The sequence below is a fragment of the Bombina bombina genome, chromosome 4 (assembly GCF_027579735.1).
Source record: "Bombina bombina isolate aBomBom1 chromosome 4, aBomBom1.pri, whole genome shotgun sequence".
Lineage (NCBI taxonomy): Eukaryota > Metazoa > Chordata > Amphibia > Anura > Bombinatoridae > Bombina > Bombina bombina.
The window spans coordinates 253,139,171-253,157,501 of record NC_069502.1 but is presented as its reverse complement, the minus strand read 5'-3'; the positions used below and the strand labels follow the sequence as shown (position 1 = coordinate 253,157,501).

The following is an 18,331-nucleotide window of genomic DNA, read 5'->3' as shown; positions in this document are numbered from 1 at the left end:
TGGACTCTTGCAACTTCATGTTGGGAAGGAGAATATCCCATAAGTAATGGATGATCCGTGGACTGGATACACTACAAGAGAAATAAATTTATCAGGTAAGCATAAATTATGTTTTCTAATAGTGTCAATTTTATTTTTGAAGTTAGTGGGGGTGCAAGCGGACGTAGATGGGAGTTAAAGGTTGAGAACAGCTTTTTGGGGTTGGATGTGTGAGATGACACAAGGGAGGAGAAATAGACTTGTTTGGCCAGGCTGAGCGTAGAGTTGTAGGACATAAGGGTGAATTTATAATGCTGAAAATCAGCACAGGTGTGTGATTTCCTCCACTGCCATTCAGCAGCCCGTGAGCATCGCTGAAGATATCTGATCTGTTTGGTGTGCCATGGTTGTCACAGAGTGATTGATGTACATTGAAGAGTGGAGGATGCAGTTTTGTCAAGTGTTGATTTTAGTGCCGAATTATACTGTAGAGACACAAGGTTTCGACAAGTGAGGGATGAAATGTCAGAGAGCAGAGGACTCAGTTGAGTGGAAAAGTCTGTGAGATCCAAGTCATTTAAATTCTTGTAAGGTAGCAGTTTTTTGGGGGCTTGCAAAGATGTAGCAGGTAGAGTAAGAGAGAAAGTTAGTAGATGGTGCTCAGAGAGAGGAAAGGGGAAGCTAAGGGAGTTGGAAGCAGCACAAAGATTAGTGAAGACCAGGTCTATGGAGTTGCCTTCACAGTGGGTTGGAGATGTTGTCCACTGTGATAGGCCTAAAGAGGTGGTAAGGGATAGAAGTTTAGAGGCAGCAGGCATGTTAGGCTTATCAAGGGGTATGTTGAAGTCCCCTAAGATGAGAGAAGGGACATTACAAGAGAGAAAATGTGGAAGCCAGGCTTCAAAGTGGTCCAGAAATTGTGATGCTGGGCCAGGGGGCCGATAGATAACTGCAACACGAAGAGCTATAGGGGAGGAGAGGCGGATAGCATAAACTTTAAAAGATGAGAAGGAAAGAGAGGGGGGGTGAAGGAATGCAGTGAAAGGTACTGTGAGGAGACAGGAGAATTCCTACTCCTCCTTTTTGTTTGTCTCCAGGCCTGGGAGTGTGACTGAAGTGCAGGCCGCCATAGGACAGAGAGGCTACAGCAGTTGTGTTTGAGGAGGAAAGCCAAGTTTCAGTGAGGACTAACAGGTTAAGTGAACATGAAATAAATAGGTTGTGAATAGATGTAAGCTTATTGCATACCGAGCGTGCATTCCAAAGGGCACACAAGAATTGGGGTGTGTTAACAGAGGTGCAGTTAATGAGGTTTAAAGGGTTACGCGGGCAAGGTGTATGAGGTGTCATTTGGGGTAGTGATCTGGGGGAAGCAGAGGGTGGACCTGGGTTAGGCGAGACATCCCCAGCTGCAAGAAGAAGAAAGATGGTGAGTGAAAGGAGATGAGAATGTGTCTTATGTGAGTGTTTAAGTTTAGGATCAGTGAAGCATGGGTGACTGAGGGATGTGAGATAGGAATAGAGTTCATGTGTGTTGTAGAGGGGGAAAGGTAGAAGAGAAGGGGAAATATGAATTGTCTGAGTGCTGTTTGTGAAAGGAAGAGCTGTGACTTTGAGAAGGGAGGATAAGGTTAATAAAGATATCAGATTTGAAAACTACATATCTCTGTTGTCCACTCCTTTGTATAACTCCGTTGTTTAAATGGAGTCCTTATGCACATACCAGAGATAAAGATTTTTAGGGGAATATGCAGTTATAATATGTGATGCAGGGTTAAAATGGAGTCCTTATGCACATACCAGAGATAAAGATTTGTAGGGGAATATGCAGTTATAATATGTGATGAAGGGTTAAATAGGAGTCCTTATGCACATACCTGGTTAAAGAGGAGAAACACCATTGTAAGCAGGGTTCAAAAAAGTTCCAATTATGTTCCAATTTTATACCAGTCACTGTTCTGTATTTTTAATATCCATGAATAATATATATAATAACACCTTTGTTATAACTCTCTCTACACTTATGAACTAGCACATCTAGAGACTTAGAGACACTATGGAACACATATAACATAATAGAAGCAGGGGAGGGTAATCTGAGCGTAGGAAGCCGCTCAAACATTATTACAGTGATGCCTCGATGTTGAGGCATCCCGCAATACTGTTCCTGACTGCTGGGCTCCATTTTGATCGTTCCCACTGAGTGATCACTTCCGGTTTGACTCCACGTGGAGCCCAGCAGTCAGGCAGATAATTAGAAGCCATTGGGCAGGCTTCTGATGCTCTGTAAGTGTGCTAAGTGCCTTGGTGGGTTGGTAGCATGACATAAAAAATTATAATAAAAAATATGTATTTTTAATAAAATAGCCCCATATAGCACCCCTCCCCCATGTGGCTTTAAAGATGGCGATGCCCAGTGCATCATGGGGCTTCTGGGGGAGTCCAAAGCCTGCCTCATCATAGGGGCAGGCTAAGGTCATCCAATCTTAGCTTGCTCTATAATTTAAATTATAATAATAAAATATCCCATTTGTCTGATCATGTTAATATTGGTAAATATTGACACTAATCAGTGTGGATCTCCCTCCCTCTCCTCACTTGCGCTTTTGTTGGAGAGAGAGTTTTAGTTAGTTATATTAGTTTAAAAAATTGTGAGACCCAAAGGTTCTTTTCAGAACCATTAACCCCTAGCTAGCCAGTGATCACTACAAATCATTGGCTCTTGCACAAAAGCACTTTATTGCTCTGTGCATTTTTTTAGGGGTTCTTTTTTTTTAGAGCCATTTATTTAATGTGTGTTCATTTTTTTTTTTTTAGTAATTTTTTTTTCTCTGTGACAGATAAACATAAATCATGTCACAGAGAACATATAGTGCTGAGGAGGCATATGCCATCCTTACGTCAGAGTCAGACGCGTCAACTGACAGTGATGTATCTGTGGCTGCTAGCCCCCCTGCCAGAAGGAGACGTGTTGCTCCTGCTGCCACTGATGCTGAATCATCCTGGCATCAATGTTGACGGGGCAGGATTTAGCCCCCAGCAGTTTATGGAGGTGTTTCTGGGCAATGATGTATTGGGGAACATTGTCGCTCAAACTAATTTATATGCCCATCAGTTCCATGCTGCAAAGCCTGACACTTTTTTTGGCAAAGCAGCAATGCGCCCCCAATCGATGTGCCAGCATTGACTATGCTGATGAGTATCATAAAGAAACCCTCCATCCGCTCCTACTGGAGCAGTAGCCCCATTTGCTCTACCCCCATTTCTTTAATGTAATTAGCAAGAGTCCATGAGCTAGTGACGTATGGGATATACATTCCTACCAGGAGGGGCAAAGTTTCCCAAACCTCAAATGCCTATAAATACACCCCTCACCACACCCACAAATCAGTTTTACAAACTTTGGTGAAGTCAGTTTGTGCTAGATTCTACGTTGATATGCACTCCGCAGCAGGTTGGAGCCCGGTTTTCCTCTCAGCGTGCAGTGAATGTCAGAGGGATGTGAGGAGAGTATTGCCTATTTGAATTCAATGATCTCCTTCTACGGGGTCTATTTCATAGGTTCTCTGTTATCGGTCGTAGAGATTCATCTCTTACCTCCCTTTTCGGATCGACGATATACTCTTATATATACCATTACCTCTACTGATTCTCGTTTCAGTACTGGTTTGGCTTTCTACTACTTGTAGATGAGTGTCCTGGGGTAAGTAAGTCTTATTTCTTTCATGTAATTAACAAGAGTCCATGAGCTAGTGACGTATGGGATATACATTCCTACCAGGAGGGGCAAAGTTTACCAAACCTTAAAATGCCTATAAATACACCCCTCACCACACCCACAAATCAGTTTTACAAACTTTGCCTCCAAGGGAGGTGGTGAAGTAAGTTTGTGCTAGATTCTACGTTGATATGCGCTCCGCAGCAAGTTGGAGCCCGGTTTTCCTCTCAGCGTGCAGTGAATGTCAGAGGGATGTGAAGAGAGTATTGCCTATTGAATGCAGTGATCTCCTTCTACGGGGTCTATTTCATAAGGTTCTCTGTTATCGGTCGTAGAGATTCATCTCTTACCTCCCTTTTCAGATCGACGATATACTCTTATATTTACCATTACCTCTACTGATTCTCGTTTCAGTACTGGTTTGGCTTTCTACAAACATGTAGATGAGTGTCCTGGGGTAAGTAAGTCTTATTTCTGTGACACTCTAAGCTATGGTTGGGCACTTTATTTATAAAGTTCTAAATATATGTATTCAAACATTTATTTGCCTTGACTCAGAATGTTCAACTTTCCTTATTTTCAGACAGTCAGTTTCATATTTGGGATTATGCATTGAATTATCATATTTTTCTTACCTCAAAAATTTGACTTTTTTCCCTGTGGGCTGTTAGGCTCGCGGGGGCTGAAAATGCTTCATTTTATTGCGTCATTCTTGGCGCGGACTTTTTTGGCGCAAAAATTCTTTTCCGTTTCCGGCGTCATACGTGTCGCCGGAAGTTGCGTCATTTTTTGACGTTATTTTGCGCCAAAAATGTCGGCGTTCCGGATGTGGCGTCATTTTTGGCGCCAAAAGCATTTAGGCGCCAAATAATGTGGGCGTCTTATTTGGCGCTAAAAAATATGGGCGTCGCTTTTGTCTCCACATTATTTCAGTCTCATTTTTCATTTGCTTCTGGTTGCTAGAAGCTTGATATTTGGCATTCTTTCCCATTCCTGAAACTGTCTTATAAGGAATTTGATCTATTTTGCTTTATATGTTGTTTTTTCTCTTACATATTGCAAGATGTCTCACGTTGCATCTGAGCCAGAAGATACTACAGGAAAATCACTGCCTGCTGGATCTACCAAAGCTAAGTGTATCTGCTGTAAACTTTTGGTAGCTATTCCTCCAGCTGTTGTTTGTAATAATTGTCATGACAAACTTGTTAAAGCAGATAATATTTCCTTTAGTAATGTACCGTTGCCTGTTGCAGTTCCCTCAACATCTAAGGTGCAGAATGTTCCTGATAACATAAGAGATTTTGTTTCTGAATCCATAAAGAAGGCTTTGTCTGTTATTTCTCCTTCTAGTAAACGTAAAAAGTCTTTTAAATCTTCTCTCTCTACAGATGAATTTTTAAATGAACACCATCATTCTGATTCTTTGGACTCTTCTGGTTCAGAGGATTCTATCTCAGAGATTGATGCTGATAAATCTTCATATTTATTTAAGATGGAATTTATTCGCTCTTTACTTAAAGAAGTACTAATTGCTTTAGAAATAGAGGATTCTAGTCCTCTTGATACTAATTCTATACGTTTGGATAAGGTTTTTAAAGCTCCTGCGGTTATTCCAGAAGTTTTTCCTGTTCCTAATGCTATTTCTGCAGTAATTTCCAAAGAATGGGATAAATTGGGTAATTCATTTACTCCTTCTAAACGTTTTAAGCAATTATATCCTGTTCCGCCTGACAGGTTAGAATTTTGGGACAAAATCCCTAAAGTTGATGGGGCTATTTCTACCCTTGCTAAACGTACTACCATTCCTACGTCAGATGGTACCTCGTTTAAGGATCCTTTAGATAGAAAAATTGAATCTTTTCTAAGAAAAGCTTATCTGTGTTCAGGTAATCTTCTTAGACCTGCTATATCATTGGCTGATGTTGCTGCAGCTTCAACTTTTTGGTTGGAAACTCTAGCGCAACAAGTAACAAATCGTGATTCTCATGATATTATTATTCTTCTCCAGCATGCTAATAATTTTATCTGTGATGCCATTTTTGATATTATTAGAGTTGATGTTAGGTTTATGTCTCTGGCTATCTTAGCCAGAAGAGCTTTATGGCTTAAGACTTGGAATGCTGATATGGCTTCTAAATCAACTCTACTTTCCATTTCTTTCCAGGGAAACAAATTATTTGGTTCTCAGTTGGATTCTATTATTTCAACTGTTACTGGTGGGAAAGGAACTTTTTTACCACAGGATAAAAAATCTAAAGGTAAAAACAGGGCTAACAATCGTTTTCGTTCCTTTCGTTTCAACAAAGAACAAAAGCCTGATCCTTCGTCCTCAGGAGCAGTTTCAGTTTGGAAACCATCTCCAGTCTGGAATAAATCCAAGCCTGCTAGAAAGGCAAAGCCTGCTTCTAAGTTCACATGAAGGTACGGCCCTCATTCCAGTTCAGCTGGTAGGGGGCAGGTTACGTTTTTTCAAAGAAATTTGGATCAATTAATACTATGTTACAGGCTCGTAAATCTGTATCTCGAGAGATATATTATAGAGTCTGGAAGACTTATATTTCTTGGTGTCTTTCTCATCATTTTTCTTGGCATTCTTTTAGAATACCGAGAATTTTACAGTTTCTTCAGGATGGTTTAGATAAGGGTTTGTCCGCAAGTTCTTTGAAAGGACAAATCTCCGCTCTTTCTGTTCTTTTTCACAGAAAGATTGCTATTCTTCCTGATATTCATTGTTTTGTACAAGCTTTGGTTCGTATAAAACCTGTCATTAAGTCAATTTCTCCTCCTTGGAGTTTGAATTTGGTTCTGGGAGCTCTTCAAGCTCCTCCGTTTGAACCTATGCATTCATTGGACATTAAATTACTTTCTTGGAAAGTTTTGTTCCTTTTGGCCATCTCTTCTGCTAGAAGAGTTTCTGAATTATCTGCTCTTTCTTGTGAGTCTCCTTTTCTGATTTTTCATCAGGATAAGGCGGTGTTGCGAACTTCTTTTGAATTTTTACCTAAAGTTGTGAATTCCAACAACATTAGTAGAGAAATTGTGGTTCCTTCATTATGTCCTAATCCTAAGAATTCTAAGGAGAAATCGTTGCATTCTTTGGATGTTGTTAGAGCTTTGAAATATTATGTTGAAGCTACGAAATCTTTCCGTAAGACTTCTAGTCTATTTGTTATCTTTTCCGGTTCTAGGAAAGGCCAGAAAGCTTCTGCCATTTCTTTGGCATCTTGGTTGAAATCTTTAATTCATCTTGCCTATGTTGAGTCGGGTAAAATTCCGCCTCAGAGAATTACAGCTCATTCTACTAGGTCAGTATCTACTTCCTGGGCATTTAGGAATGAAGCTTCGGTTGACCAGATCTGCAAAGCAGCAACTTGGTCCTCTTTGCATACTTTTACTAAATTCTACCATTTTGATGTATTTTCTTCTTCTGAAGCAGTTTTTGGTAGAAAAGTTCTTCAGGCAGCGGTTTCAGTTTGAATCTTCTGCTTATGTTTTTCGTTAAACTTTATTTTGGGTGTGGATTATTTTCAGCAGGAATTGGCTGTCTTTATTTTATCCCTCCCTCTCTAGTGACTCTTGTGTGGAAAGATCCACATCTTGGGTAGTCATTATCCCATACGTCACTAGCTCATGGACTCTTGTTAATTACATGAAAGAAAACATAATTTATGTAAGAACTTACCTGATAAATTCATTTCTTTCATATTAACAAGAGTCCATGAGGCCCACCCTTTTTTGTGGTGGTTATGATTTTTTTTTGTATAAAGCACAATTATTCCAATTCCTTATTTTATATGCTTCGCACTTTGTTTCTTATCACCCCACTTCTTGGCTATTCGTTAAACTGATTTGTGGGTGTGGTGAGGGGTGTATTTATAGGCATTTTAAGGTTTGGGAAACTTTGCCCCTCCTGGTAGGAATGTATATCCCATACGTCACTAGCTCATGGACTCTTGTTAATATGAAAGAAATGAATTTATCAGGTAAGTTCTTACATAAATTATGTTTTTCTGTGACACTCTAAGCTATGGTTGGGCACTTTTATATAAAGTTCTAAATATATGTGTTCAAACATTTATTTGCCTTGACTCAGGATGTTCAACGTTCCTTATTTCAGACAGTCAGTCAGTTTCATATTTGGGATAATGCATATGAATTAATCAATTTTTTTCTTACCTTAAAATTTGACTTTTTCCCTGTGGGCTATTAGGCTCGCGGGGGCTGAAAATGCTTCATTTTATTGCGTCATTCTTGGCGCGGACTTTTTTGGCCCAAAATTTTTTTTTCTGTTTCCGGCGTCATACGTGTCGCCGGAAGTTGCGTCATTTTTTGACGTTTTTTGCGCCAAAAGTGTCGACGTTCCGGATGTGGCGTCATTTTGGTGCCAAAATCATTTAGGCGCCAAATAATGTGGGTGTCTTTTTTGGCGCTAAAAAATATGGGCGTCACTATTGTCTCCACATTATTTAAGTCTCATTATTTATTGCTTCTGGTTGCTAGAAGCTTGTTCACTGGCATTTTTTTCCCATTCCTGAAACTGTCATTTAAGGAATTTGATCATTTTTGCTTTATATGTTGTTTTTTCTATTACATATTGCAAGATGTCTCCGATTGTCCCTGAGTCAGAAGCCACTTCTGGAAAAATGCTTAACTGAGTTTCAGTTCTACCAAAGCTAAGTTCATTTATTTTAAATGTTATAAATGTTTATCTTTAGCTATGGTTTGTAATAAGTTATTATGATATACTTTTACATGCAGATTCCATTAGTATTTATGCTTTATACATTTCCATTCTTAAGTACAAGAAATGTTTAGAAGATTTATAAGAAATATTTTTTCTGATTAAGGCTTTGTCTGACTTCGTGCCTTCTAATACAATTTTTAGGTCTTTTTCACTTCTTTTTTTAATTATTGAAGTTTCAAATGACCAACAACATACTGATTTATCCTTCTCTGATGATGTTTTTTTCTCTTTCAGAAATTCTCTTCATCAGATATTGACACTAACAAATCTACTTTTTTATAATTTTTTTATTATTAAAGTACATTTGTTCTTTGTTGAAGAGGTGTTGATTATTTTGGATATTAAGGTAACTAGTTCTTTAAGACTAGCTGACACTATTTCTGCCTTTTTATTCTTCTGTGATTTCAGAGGTTTTCTTAACAATTCCCCATACTAGGGAATGGAATAGGCTGAGAATTTTCTTTTATTCCTTCTTCAAAGGTTTTAAACTATATTCTTTGCCAGCAATTAAATTCAATTTGGAGGGTTCTCCAATTTATTGGGGCTATCTCTACTCCTACTAATTATGCTATTGTTTTTATAGCAAAATAGTATTTATTTTCCTTTATATAGTTGTATCTTATTTATGGAAAATTATTTAGTTTCAGGTACTTTTCTTGGTCCTGTGATATTGCAATTGCTTCATTTTTTCTGTTTACTTTAAGATCAAGTATCAGATTATGATTTATTTTAGCATTGTTAAAGGGACAATATTTACTAGACTAGGTGCTGTTGCATTTGTCTTGTTGTTTTGCATTTTGCAAGTCCTCTGTTTTGACTGGTCCTTTAAACTGGACTGTCATGCTAATGATTTCATTTGTGTCTTCATTTTATTGAATATATTCGCAAATGAGGGTTAATCTATGTCTTTCGCTATTTTAGCTAGAAGAATTTTGTGATTTAAAAAAAAAAAAAAAAAAAAAAGAAAATCCATATTTCTTTTGTTCTAAGATAATCAATTATTTGTTTTATAATTGGATTCAATTCTTATCTGTTACTATGGGCTTCAAGATTGAGTTCTAAGACTAAAACTTTAAGCTTATACTAGTTTGGTTGTTCTTATTAAGGAATGAATTCCTGAGTTTTTTCCCAAGTAACATGTTTATAATTGGGGTTCGAAATCAGCTCCCTAATATTGCGATGTACGTGCCGTATTCCAGCTTGGCTGGTAAGGGGCAGGTTAAGACTTCTTTGAAATTTATTTGGTTCTATTTTGTCCAAATTTCTTTGATTTTATTCCAGTAAGGCTAACACTTTCTTTAAGTGTGTTTCTGTCCTATATATTTTGGATACTGTTGAAGCATGGCTGGGCACCCATGGGGTTCAAGCGCTGCTCAGACCTGGAATCTTCTGGGGTATTTCTTCCAGTTCCTTTTTTAGGAACTGGGTTTTGGAGTTTTATTCAAACTATTCTGCCTTTTCATGGTCATTGATAGCATTATTTGTTTTCATTAGATACAATAAATGCATATTTTTCATTTTTCTGTTTTCATTCAGATTATTTCCTGAGGATGCAGAATCTCATATGATTCACTTTGCTCTTCAGGACATAGTTAGAGGATCTTTTTTTTTCAAAAGCTCTTGATTCCTCACGCAAGGGTCACCTTTTTTAGGTTTCCAGATGGTTTATGTCACTGTCTTTGTCTCTATCAGACAAGGGACAATTTGTATTGGGTTCCGTCTGTCGGTACCTTTAGTCTCTATTATTTCCTTCAGTTGCTATATATGCATATAAGTTTTAACAGCATTGGATTCAATTCGCTTTGCTCATTTTCAATGGAAAGATCCTTTCCAGCTTTTTATGAGTGTTGTTTCTTCAAGAACATGGTTGGAGGATCAATTAACCAAAACGTTTGTTGATTCCTCAGACAAGAGTAGCCTTTTTTAGGTTTCCAGATAGATTCAGTGTCCATGACTCTGTCTCTGTCAGACAAGAGACGTCTGAAATTGGTTTCAGCTTATCGAAACCTTCAGTCTCAATTATTCCCTTCGGTAGCCTTATGCATGGAAATTCTAGGTTCATATGACTGCTGCATTGGACGTGTTCCCCTTTGCTCATTTTCACATGCGACCTCTTCAGCTCTGTATGCTGAACCAGTGGTGCAGGGATTATACAAAGATATCTCATTTAATATCTTTAAAACCGATTGTTCGACACCCTCTGACGTGGTACAGACCACCATTGTTTAGTTCAGGGGGCTTCTTTTGTTCTTCCAACCTGGACTGTGATCTAAACAGATGCAAGTCTGACAGGTTGGGGAGCTGTATGGGAGTTTCTGACAGCACAAGGGGTTTTGGGAATCTCAGGAGGCGAGATTTCCAATCAACATTTTGGAACTCCGTGCAATTTTCAGAGCTCTTCAGTCATGGCCTCTTCTAAAGAGAGAGTCGTTCATTTGTTTCCAGACGGACAATGTCACAAATGTGGCATATGTCAATCATCAAGAGGGACTCACAGTCCTCTGGCTATAAAGGAAGTATTTTGAATACTTGTATGGGCGAAATCCAGCTCCTGTCTAATTTCTGTGGTTCATATCCCAGGTATAGACAATTGGGAAGCGGATTATCTCAGTCGCCAAATGCTACATCCGGGCGAATGGTCTCTTCACCCAGAGGTATTTCTTCAGATTGTTCAAATATGGGGACTTCCAGAAATAGATCTGATGGCTTCTCATCTAAACAAGAAGCTTCCCAGGTATCTGTCCAGATCCAGGGATCCTCAGGCGGAAGCAGTGGATGCATTGTCACTTCCTTGGAAATATCATCCTACTATATCTTTCCGCCTCTAGTTCTTCTTTCAAGAGTGATTTCCAAAAATCTAAAGGAGCGTTCGTTTATTCTGCTGGTGGCTCCAGCATGGCCTCACAGGTTTTGGTATGCGGATCTTGTCCGGATGGCTCCTTGCCATCCGTGGACTCTTCCGTTAAGATCAGACCTTCTATCACAAGGTCCTTTTTTTCCATCAGGATCTCAAATCCTTAAAATTGAAGGTATGGAGATTGAACGCTTGATTCTCAGTCATAGAGGTTTCTCTGACTCCGTAATTAATACTATGTTGCAGGCTCGTAAATCTGTATCTAGGATGATATATTATTGAGTCTGGTAGACTTGCATTTTTTGGTGTTTTTCTCATAATTTTTCTTGGCATTCTTTTAGAATTCCTAGAATTTTACAGTTTCTTCAGGATGGTTTGGATAAGTTTTGTCTGCAAGTTTCTTAAAAGGACAAATCTTTGCTCTTTCTGTTCTTTTTCACAGAAAGATTGCTAGTTTTCCTGATTTTGATTGTTTTGTTCAGACTTTGGTTCGTATAAAACTTGTTATTAAGTCAATTTCTCCTCCATGGAGTTTGAATTTGGTTCTGGGGGCTCTTCAGGGTCCTCCGTTTGAACTTATGCATTCACTGGACATCAATTACTTTCTTGGAAAGTTTTGTTTCTTTTGGCCATCTCTTCTGCTAGAAGAGTTTCTGAATTATCTGTTCTTTCTTGTGAGTCTCCTTTTCAGGATAAGGCGGTGTTGCGAACTTCTTTTAAATTTTTACCTAAGGTTGTGAATTCTAACAACATTAGTAGAGAAATTGTGGTTCCTTCATTATGTCCTAATCCTAAGAATTCTAAGGAGAGATCATTGCATTCTTTGGATGTAGTTAGAGCTTTGAAATATTATGTTGAAGCTACTAAGAATTTCCGAAAGACTTCTAGTCTATTTGTTATCTTTTCCGGTTCTAGGAAAGGTCAGAAGGCCTCTGCCATTTCTTTGGCATCTTGGTTGAAATCTTTAATTCATCATGCTTATGTCGAGTCGGGTAAAACTCCGCCTCAAAGGATTACAGCTCATTCTACTAGGTCAGTTTCTACTTCCTGGGCGTTTAGGAATGAAGCTTCGGTTGATCAGATTTGCAAAGCTGCAACTTGGTCTTCTTTGCATACTTTTACTAAATTCTACCATTTTGATGTGTTTTCTTCTTCTGAAGCAGTTTTTGGTAGAAAAGTACTTCAGGCAGCTGTTTCAGTCTGATTCTTCTGCTTATAATTTCAGTTTTTTTCATTATAAGATTTAAACTTTATTTTGGGTGTGGATTATTTTCAGCGGAATGGGCTGTCTTTATTTTATCCCTCCCTCTCTAGTGACTCTTGCGTGGAAGATCCACATCTTGGGTAGTCATTATCCCATACGTCACTAGCTCATGGACTCTTGCTAATTACATGAAAGAAAACATAATTTATGTAAGAACTTACCTGATAAATTCATTTCTTTCATATTAGCAAGAGTCCATGAGGCCCACCCTTTTTGTGGTGGTTATGATTTTTTTGTATAAAGCACAATTATTCCAATTCCTTATTTTTAATGCTTTCGCACTTATGTCTTATCACCCCACTTCTTGGCTATGCGTTAAACTGATTTGTGGGTGTGGTGAGGGGTGTATTTATAGGCATTTGAGGTTTGGGAAACTTTGCCCCTCCTGGTAGGAATGTATATCCCATACGTCACTAGCTCATGGACTCTTGCTAATATGAAAGAAATGAATTTATCAGGTAAGTTCTTACATAAATTATGTTTTTCTCCCAGAGTATGTTGAGGAAGAGGTATGAAATGATTCTACATTTCAGGCACTTCAGCTACAACAGCCTGTGCCCCCCTAGGGAGCATCCTCGGTTTGACAGGCTGTATAAAATCCGCCCCCTGATTACCCACTTTGCTGCCAGGTTTGAAGAGGCTTCTACACCTGGAAGGAATATATGTGTGGATCCCTGATGAAGTATAAGGGAAGGCTGGGATTCAAGCAGTATATTCCTTCCAAGTGCTCCAGATATGGAGTAAAGTTGTATAAGCTCTGTGAGAGCGAGACTGGGTATATTCAGGCCTTCCGGGTGTATGAGGGAAAGGATAGCCACCTTGACCCTCCAGGTTGCCCAGAACATATGGGAACCACTGGCAAGATTGTCTGGGACCTGATATTACCCCTAATGAACAAAGGGTACCACTTGTATTTAGATAATTTTTATACAAGTGTCCTTTTGTTCAAGCTACTGTATTGCTTTGATACAGTAGCTTGTGATACAATTAAAAAGAACCGTGCAGGTTTCCCAGGACAACTTGCATGCACCTGGCTACAAAGGAGGGAGACCTCAGCTCTGCGCCAAGAGGAGCTGTTGGCACTTAAGTACAGAGACAAGAAGGATGTGTACCTTCTTACCACCATCCACAATGAGAGGACTGTGGCAGAGCTGAGAGCATAAGGAAACCAGTGTGCATCAAGGCTTATAACCGGCATATGGGTGGGGTTGATCTGGCAGATCAGCTGCTGCAGCCCTACCTAATTATGCGTTGGACAATGGCCTGGTACAAAAAGGTTGCAATTTGCTTAATGCAGATTGCAACCCACAATGCTTTTTTGTTGTTCAAAAAAGCAAACCCCGGAATGAAACTGACTTTTTGACAGTTTCAGCTCCAGATCATTTCGGGCTTTTGTACCAAGATGCACCTGCTCCCCGGGCAGTGATGGGAGAGAGCAGAGTTGGGGCTACTCATTTTATTTTTAAACACCCCCCCTACTGCCGCAAAGCAGAAACCTAAAAAAAAATGCAGAGTCTGTACCAAGAGGGGGCAGAGAAGGGACACCACCTTTTACTGTCCTGATTGCCCTGGACAGCCTGGACTCTGCATTGGGGACTGCTTTAAACGGTATCACACACTAATTTTGTTTACATTTGCAGTTGTGGTTTTTTTTTTGGGGGGGGGGGTTGGTTATGTTTACTGTTACTGAGTTTTTGTTTTTTACTTTTACTGTGCCAGTTTTACATTTCACTGTTCTATTTTTATAAGTTCTAAAATTGGTGCTGTATTTTACCAAAACCCCTGTCAAACCTATGCATGGGGGGCATGGGTGTATTCAGGGGATCTTGCAGAAAACAACCTGGAGTGTTTTCTTGCAATAACTTAGAATAAGCTCTCCTAAATCATAGTCAAAAAGCAATGTGTGTGTAAAAATGAAAATTGAAAAATTACCACCATACACTTTCTCCAATTTTTTTTGGCTAAAATGGTTGCATCAAAGCACTCTATATGCAATACCTTGGGGCGTCAACGTTTCAAATATATACACTTTCATGACAAAAATATAAAACTGGGGTATGCAATAGGCCCCAAACTCAAGATAGGCTTATCAGAGGAAATACTCTCACTTTCAACTCAAATTACAAGTCATACAATTGTAACTGAACCTTTCCAAAATCCTGGCAAACCTATGCATGGAGGGCATAGGTGTACTCAGGAGGTCTTGCAAAAAACAACCTGGAGTGTTTTCTTGCAATAACTTACAACAATCTCTCCTAAATAATAGTAAAAAAAAGCAATATGTGTGTAAAAATGAAAACCACCATACACTTTCTCCAATTGTTTTTGGCTAAAACGGTTGCATCAAAGCACTCCATATACAATACATTGGGGTGTCAAATTTTCAAAAATATACACTTTCATGGCAAGCAAATAAATTGGGGTATGTAAAAAGGCCCCCCAAAAAACGATAGGCAAAGATATGTTAAATGTGAAAAAAAATCACAAACACATGTCAGACGTTTGGCATTGCACCCCCAAGCAACCAACAAACCTATGCATAGGTGGTATTACTGTACTCAGGAGATGTTGGTGAACACATATTTGGGTGTAACACATTTAGCAGTAACGCATAACAGAAGCTGAAAATCCATGCCTTAAGTACGTGTGTGAAAATTAACACAAAAAAATGACTGCCCAATAGTTTGACAAAAACTGGTGGTTGAATTAGTGCATGGAAAGTTTTAAAATACCAGCATTTCAAATACCCTAGGGTGTCTACTTTTTAAAAATATATGGTTTGATGTGGGTAAATTACATTGGCAGGCTTTAGAAATGTCCCAAATAGGACATGGGTGCATGATGACAGATGTGAAAATTCCAAGTTGGAAAACTGGAACGCACCCCCTAAAAATAAGGCCTTTTAGCCCCCGGAGAACCAGACACACCTATACATGGGTGGTATCACTGTACTCAGGAGATGTTGCTGAAGGCATATTGGGGAGTTATTTGGCAGTAACCCTTAGCGTTCTCAGTAAATGTATTCTTAAATTGCTATTTTGTCAAAAAATTGAAACACACCCCCTAAAAATAAGGCCTTTTAGCCCCCAGAGAACCCGACACACCTATACATGGGTGGTATCACTGTACTCGGGAGATGTTGCTGAAGGCATATTGAGGTGTTTTTTGGCAGTAACACATATCAGAAACTGAGAATCCATGCCTAAACTACAATGTGTGTGAAAAATAACACACACAAAAAAGAATACGCAAAAGTTTGACAAAGGCTGGTGGTTGAATTAGTGCATGAAAAATGGTAAAATACCAGCATTTCAAATACCCTAGGGGGTCTTATTTTTTAAAATATATGGTTTGATTGGGGTAAATTACATTGGCCAGCTATAGAAATGTCCCAAATAGGACATGGGTGCATGATGACAAATGTGAAAATTCCAAGTTGGAAAACTGGAATGTGCCCCCTAAAAATAAGACCTTTTAACCCCCTGAGAACTCAACAAGCCTATACATGGGTGGTATCACTGTACTCAGGAGATGTTGCTGAAGGCATATTGGGGTATTATTTGGCAGTAACCCTTAACGTTCTCAGTAAATGTATTCTAAAATGGCTATTTTGTAAAAAAATCACCACTTTTTTTTTCTTCAAACTTCAGCATAGATTGGTGGTAAAATGGTTGCATGAAAAGAGTAAAAATACCCCAAGTTTAATACCTTAGGTTGACTTCTTTAACAAAATATATACATGTGAAGGGTTATTCAGGGATTCCTGACAGATATCAGTGTTACAATGTAACTATCGCTAATTTTGAAAAGAATAGTTTTAAAATAGAAAAATGCTACTTGTACTTATTGCCCTATAACTTGCAAAAAACATGTAAACATTGGGTATTTCTAAACTCAGGACAAAATTTTTTGTGTGTGTTTTTTTCCATTTTTTCATCATATTTTATAAAAAAAATGTATAGTAAATTATAAGATATGAAAATAATGGTATCTTTATAAAGTCCATTTAATGGTGAGAAAAACGGTATATAATGTGTGGGTACAGTAAATGAGTAAGAGGAAAATTAGAGTTAAACACAAAGACTGCAGAAATGTAAAAATAGCCCTGGTCCCAGACGGTCAACTAATGGAAAAGTGCTCTGGTCACGAAGGGGTTAAAATGAGCTGTATGTTAACATAACAAATGTGCTGTGTTTTTTTTAGTATACAATTTGTGTATCCAAAAGTAATCATATCCCCATGTGTTTGGATTATGTGTTGCCTCTATAAGAAAAATATTGTGCACTACAAAATCATATAATCCCACTGGACCTTACACTACTCACATTACAATACTGATTTAGCAATATCACTATCTAGAATCAACCTAACATCAATATATGATCAGCTCTGCTTAACGTGAATTATATATAATTAAGCAGCATAACCTTAAAACAGAATGGATAGGACTGATTTTAAGTGACCATTTCTTTCAAATTAGATCCTCACACACTTGGATACATTTTACCATAAAAAGGGTCATTATTTTTATTCTTTATTATTTGTCCTAATCTGAACTTGACAAATACTGTTTGGGGACAATCTTTTTGCCACTTAACCATTTTAGATTTTCTAGGTGCCTGCAGTCATTATATATTTGTAAATCACCAACATATTTTGCAGAGCTTTAAACATTAGGTGCATGTCTGCAGGGTATAACAAAAGGCAATTGCATAATTAATATAGTAAACATTGTTGCATGGAAAGGAGTATAGTGTATTATAAATGTCTGTATCTGTTTCCTTTTGTAGTCACTACACGGATCTCTGGGTAAGGTAGAAAGTCTTCAGGGAACCTCTGAACAGAGAATGAAGGCTCTGTTTTCTAGCATGGAGTCTGTTCACCAGTTTCATCAAGTTTTTCTGCAGCAACTGGAAGATGTGCTTACTCTTTGGTAAGTATCATGCTATGCAGTATTATCATTGTTAAAGAAGCTGTGTCAACAACAGTAACTCTTTTATGTTGATATGTGGAAGATTTAAGATAATTTGCGTAATAAGGTCTTATACTTTAACAATGCTCAGATTTATACACAACTCTGTTGTTTTATGTCATCAGCAACAAAATAAATATAAAATAAGCGACTTTTGTCATACTTTCAGACAGTGTAAGTGTTACATTAAGATAACAAATGTCTACTGCCACATATTCTATGCTTCTGAAGATGTATTTTCTGGAGCAAAAAAAGACTTACTACAGTTTCTTCAGGGCCATAAACCTGATGATTACAGCTTGCATTGTATGAGTATGTGGACCTAAGAACTTCCCAATCAAAATACAGTGGAATAAGCGTGTTAAATAGTTATGGGAAAGGAAATCACACATAATGTGAGAGGTGTTAACATTTTTAAAGGAACCCTGTTTTATATGGCTTAGGAAAATTAGAGAAATACTATTAAACCTCCCAAATTTCTTTTTTTTCATTCTCCAAAGCATGTAATAAAAATGTTTTATTTTTTTAGGGAGGGTCGATCTGCACATGCCAAGGACACCCAGATAATAGGTGATTTCATGCTTAGGAACATGACAGCTTTAAGGGTAAGAACCTAAATATTTTCTCATGACTTTATGCACAGTATTTAATGTATGGATTTATGGCCCTTAGTTTAGCTGACAAAATTACAAGATGTTACAGCTAAAACTTTAGAATTTGAAACATATTGATTGACTTCATTAACTGTGAAACTTCTATTTTGGTTGGGTTTTAGACCCCAAACTGGGCACTTTCTAACA

At 38.2% G+C, this 18,331-nt stretch overlaps 1 protein-coding gene across 1 annotated transcript in view; it reads left to right on the top strand.

Annotated features, from left to right (window-relative positions):
* LOC128657263 (FERM, ARHGEF and pleckstrin domain-containing protein 2) overlaps positions 1–18,331 on the top strand; it is a 261,529-nt gene that overhangs the window by 68,008 nt on the left and 175,190 nt on the right. The window contains exons 4-5 of the mRNA XM_053711541.1: positions 17,350–17,492; positions 18,061–18,136. Of these exons, the coding sequence (XP_053567516.1) occupies positions 17,350–17,492; positions 18,061–18,136 (219 nt within the window). The remainder of the gene's footprint in view (positions 1–17,349; positions 17,493–18,060; positions 18,137–18,331) is intronic.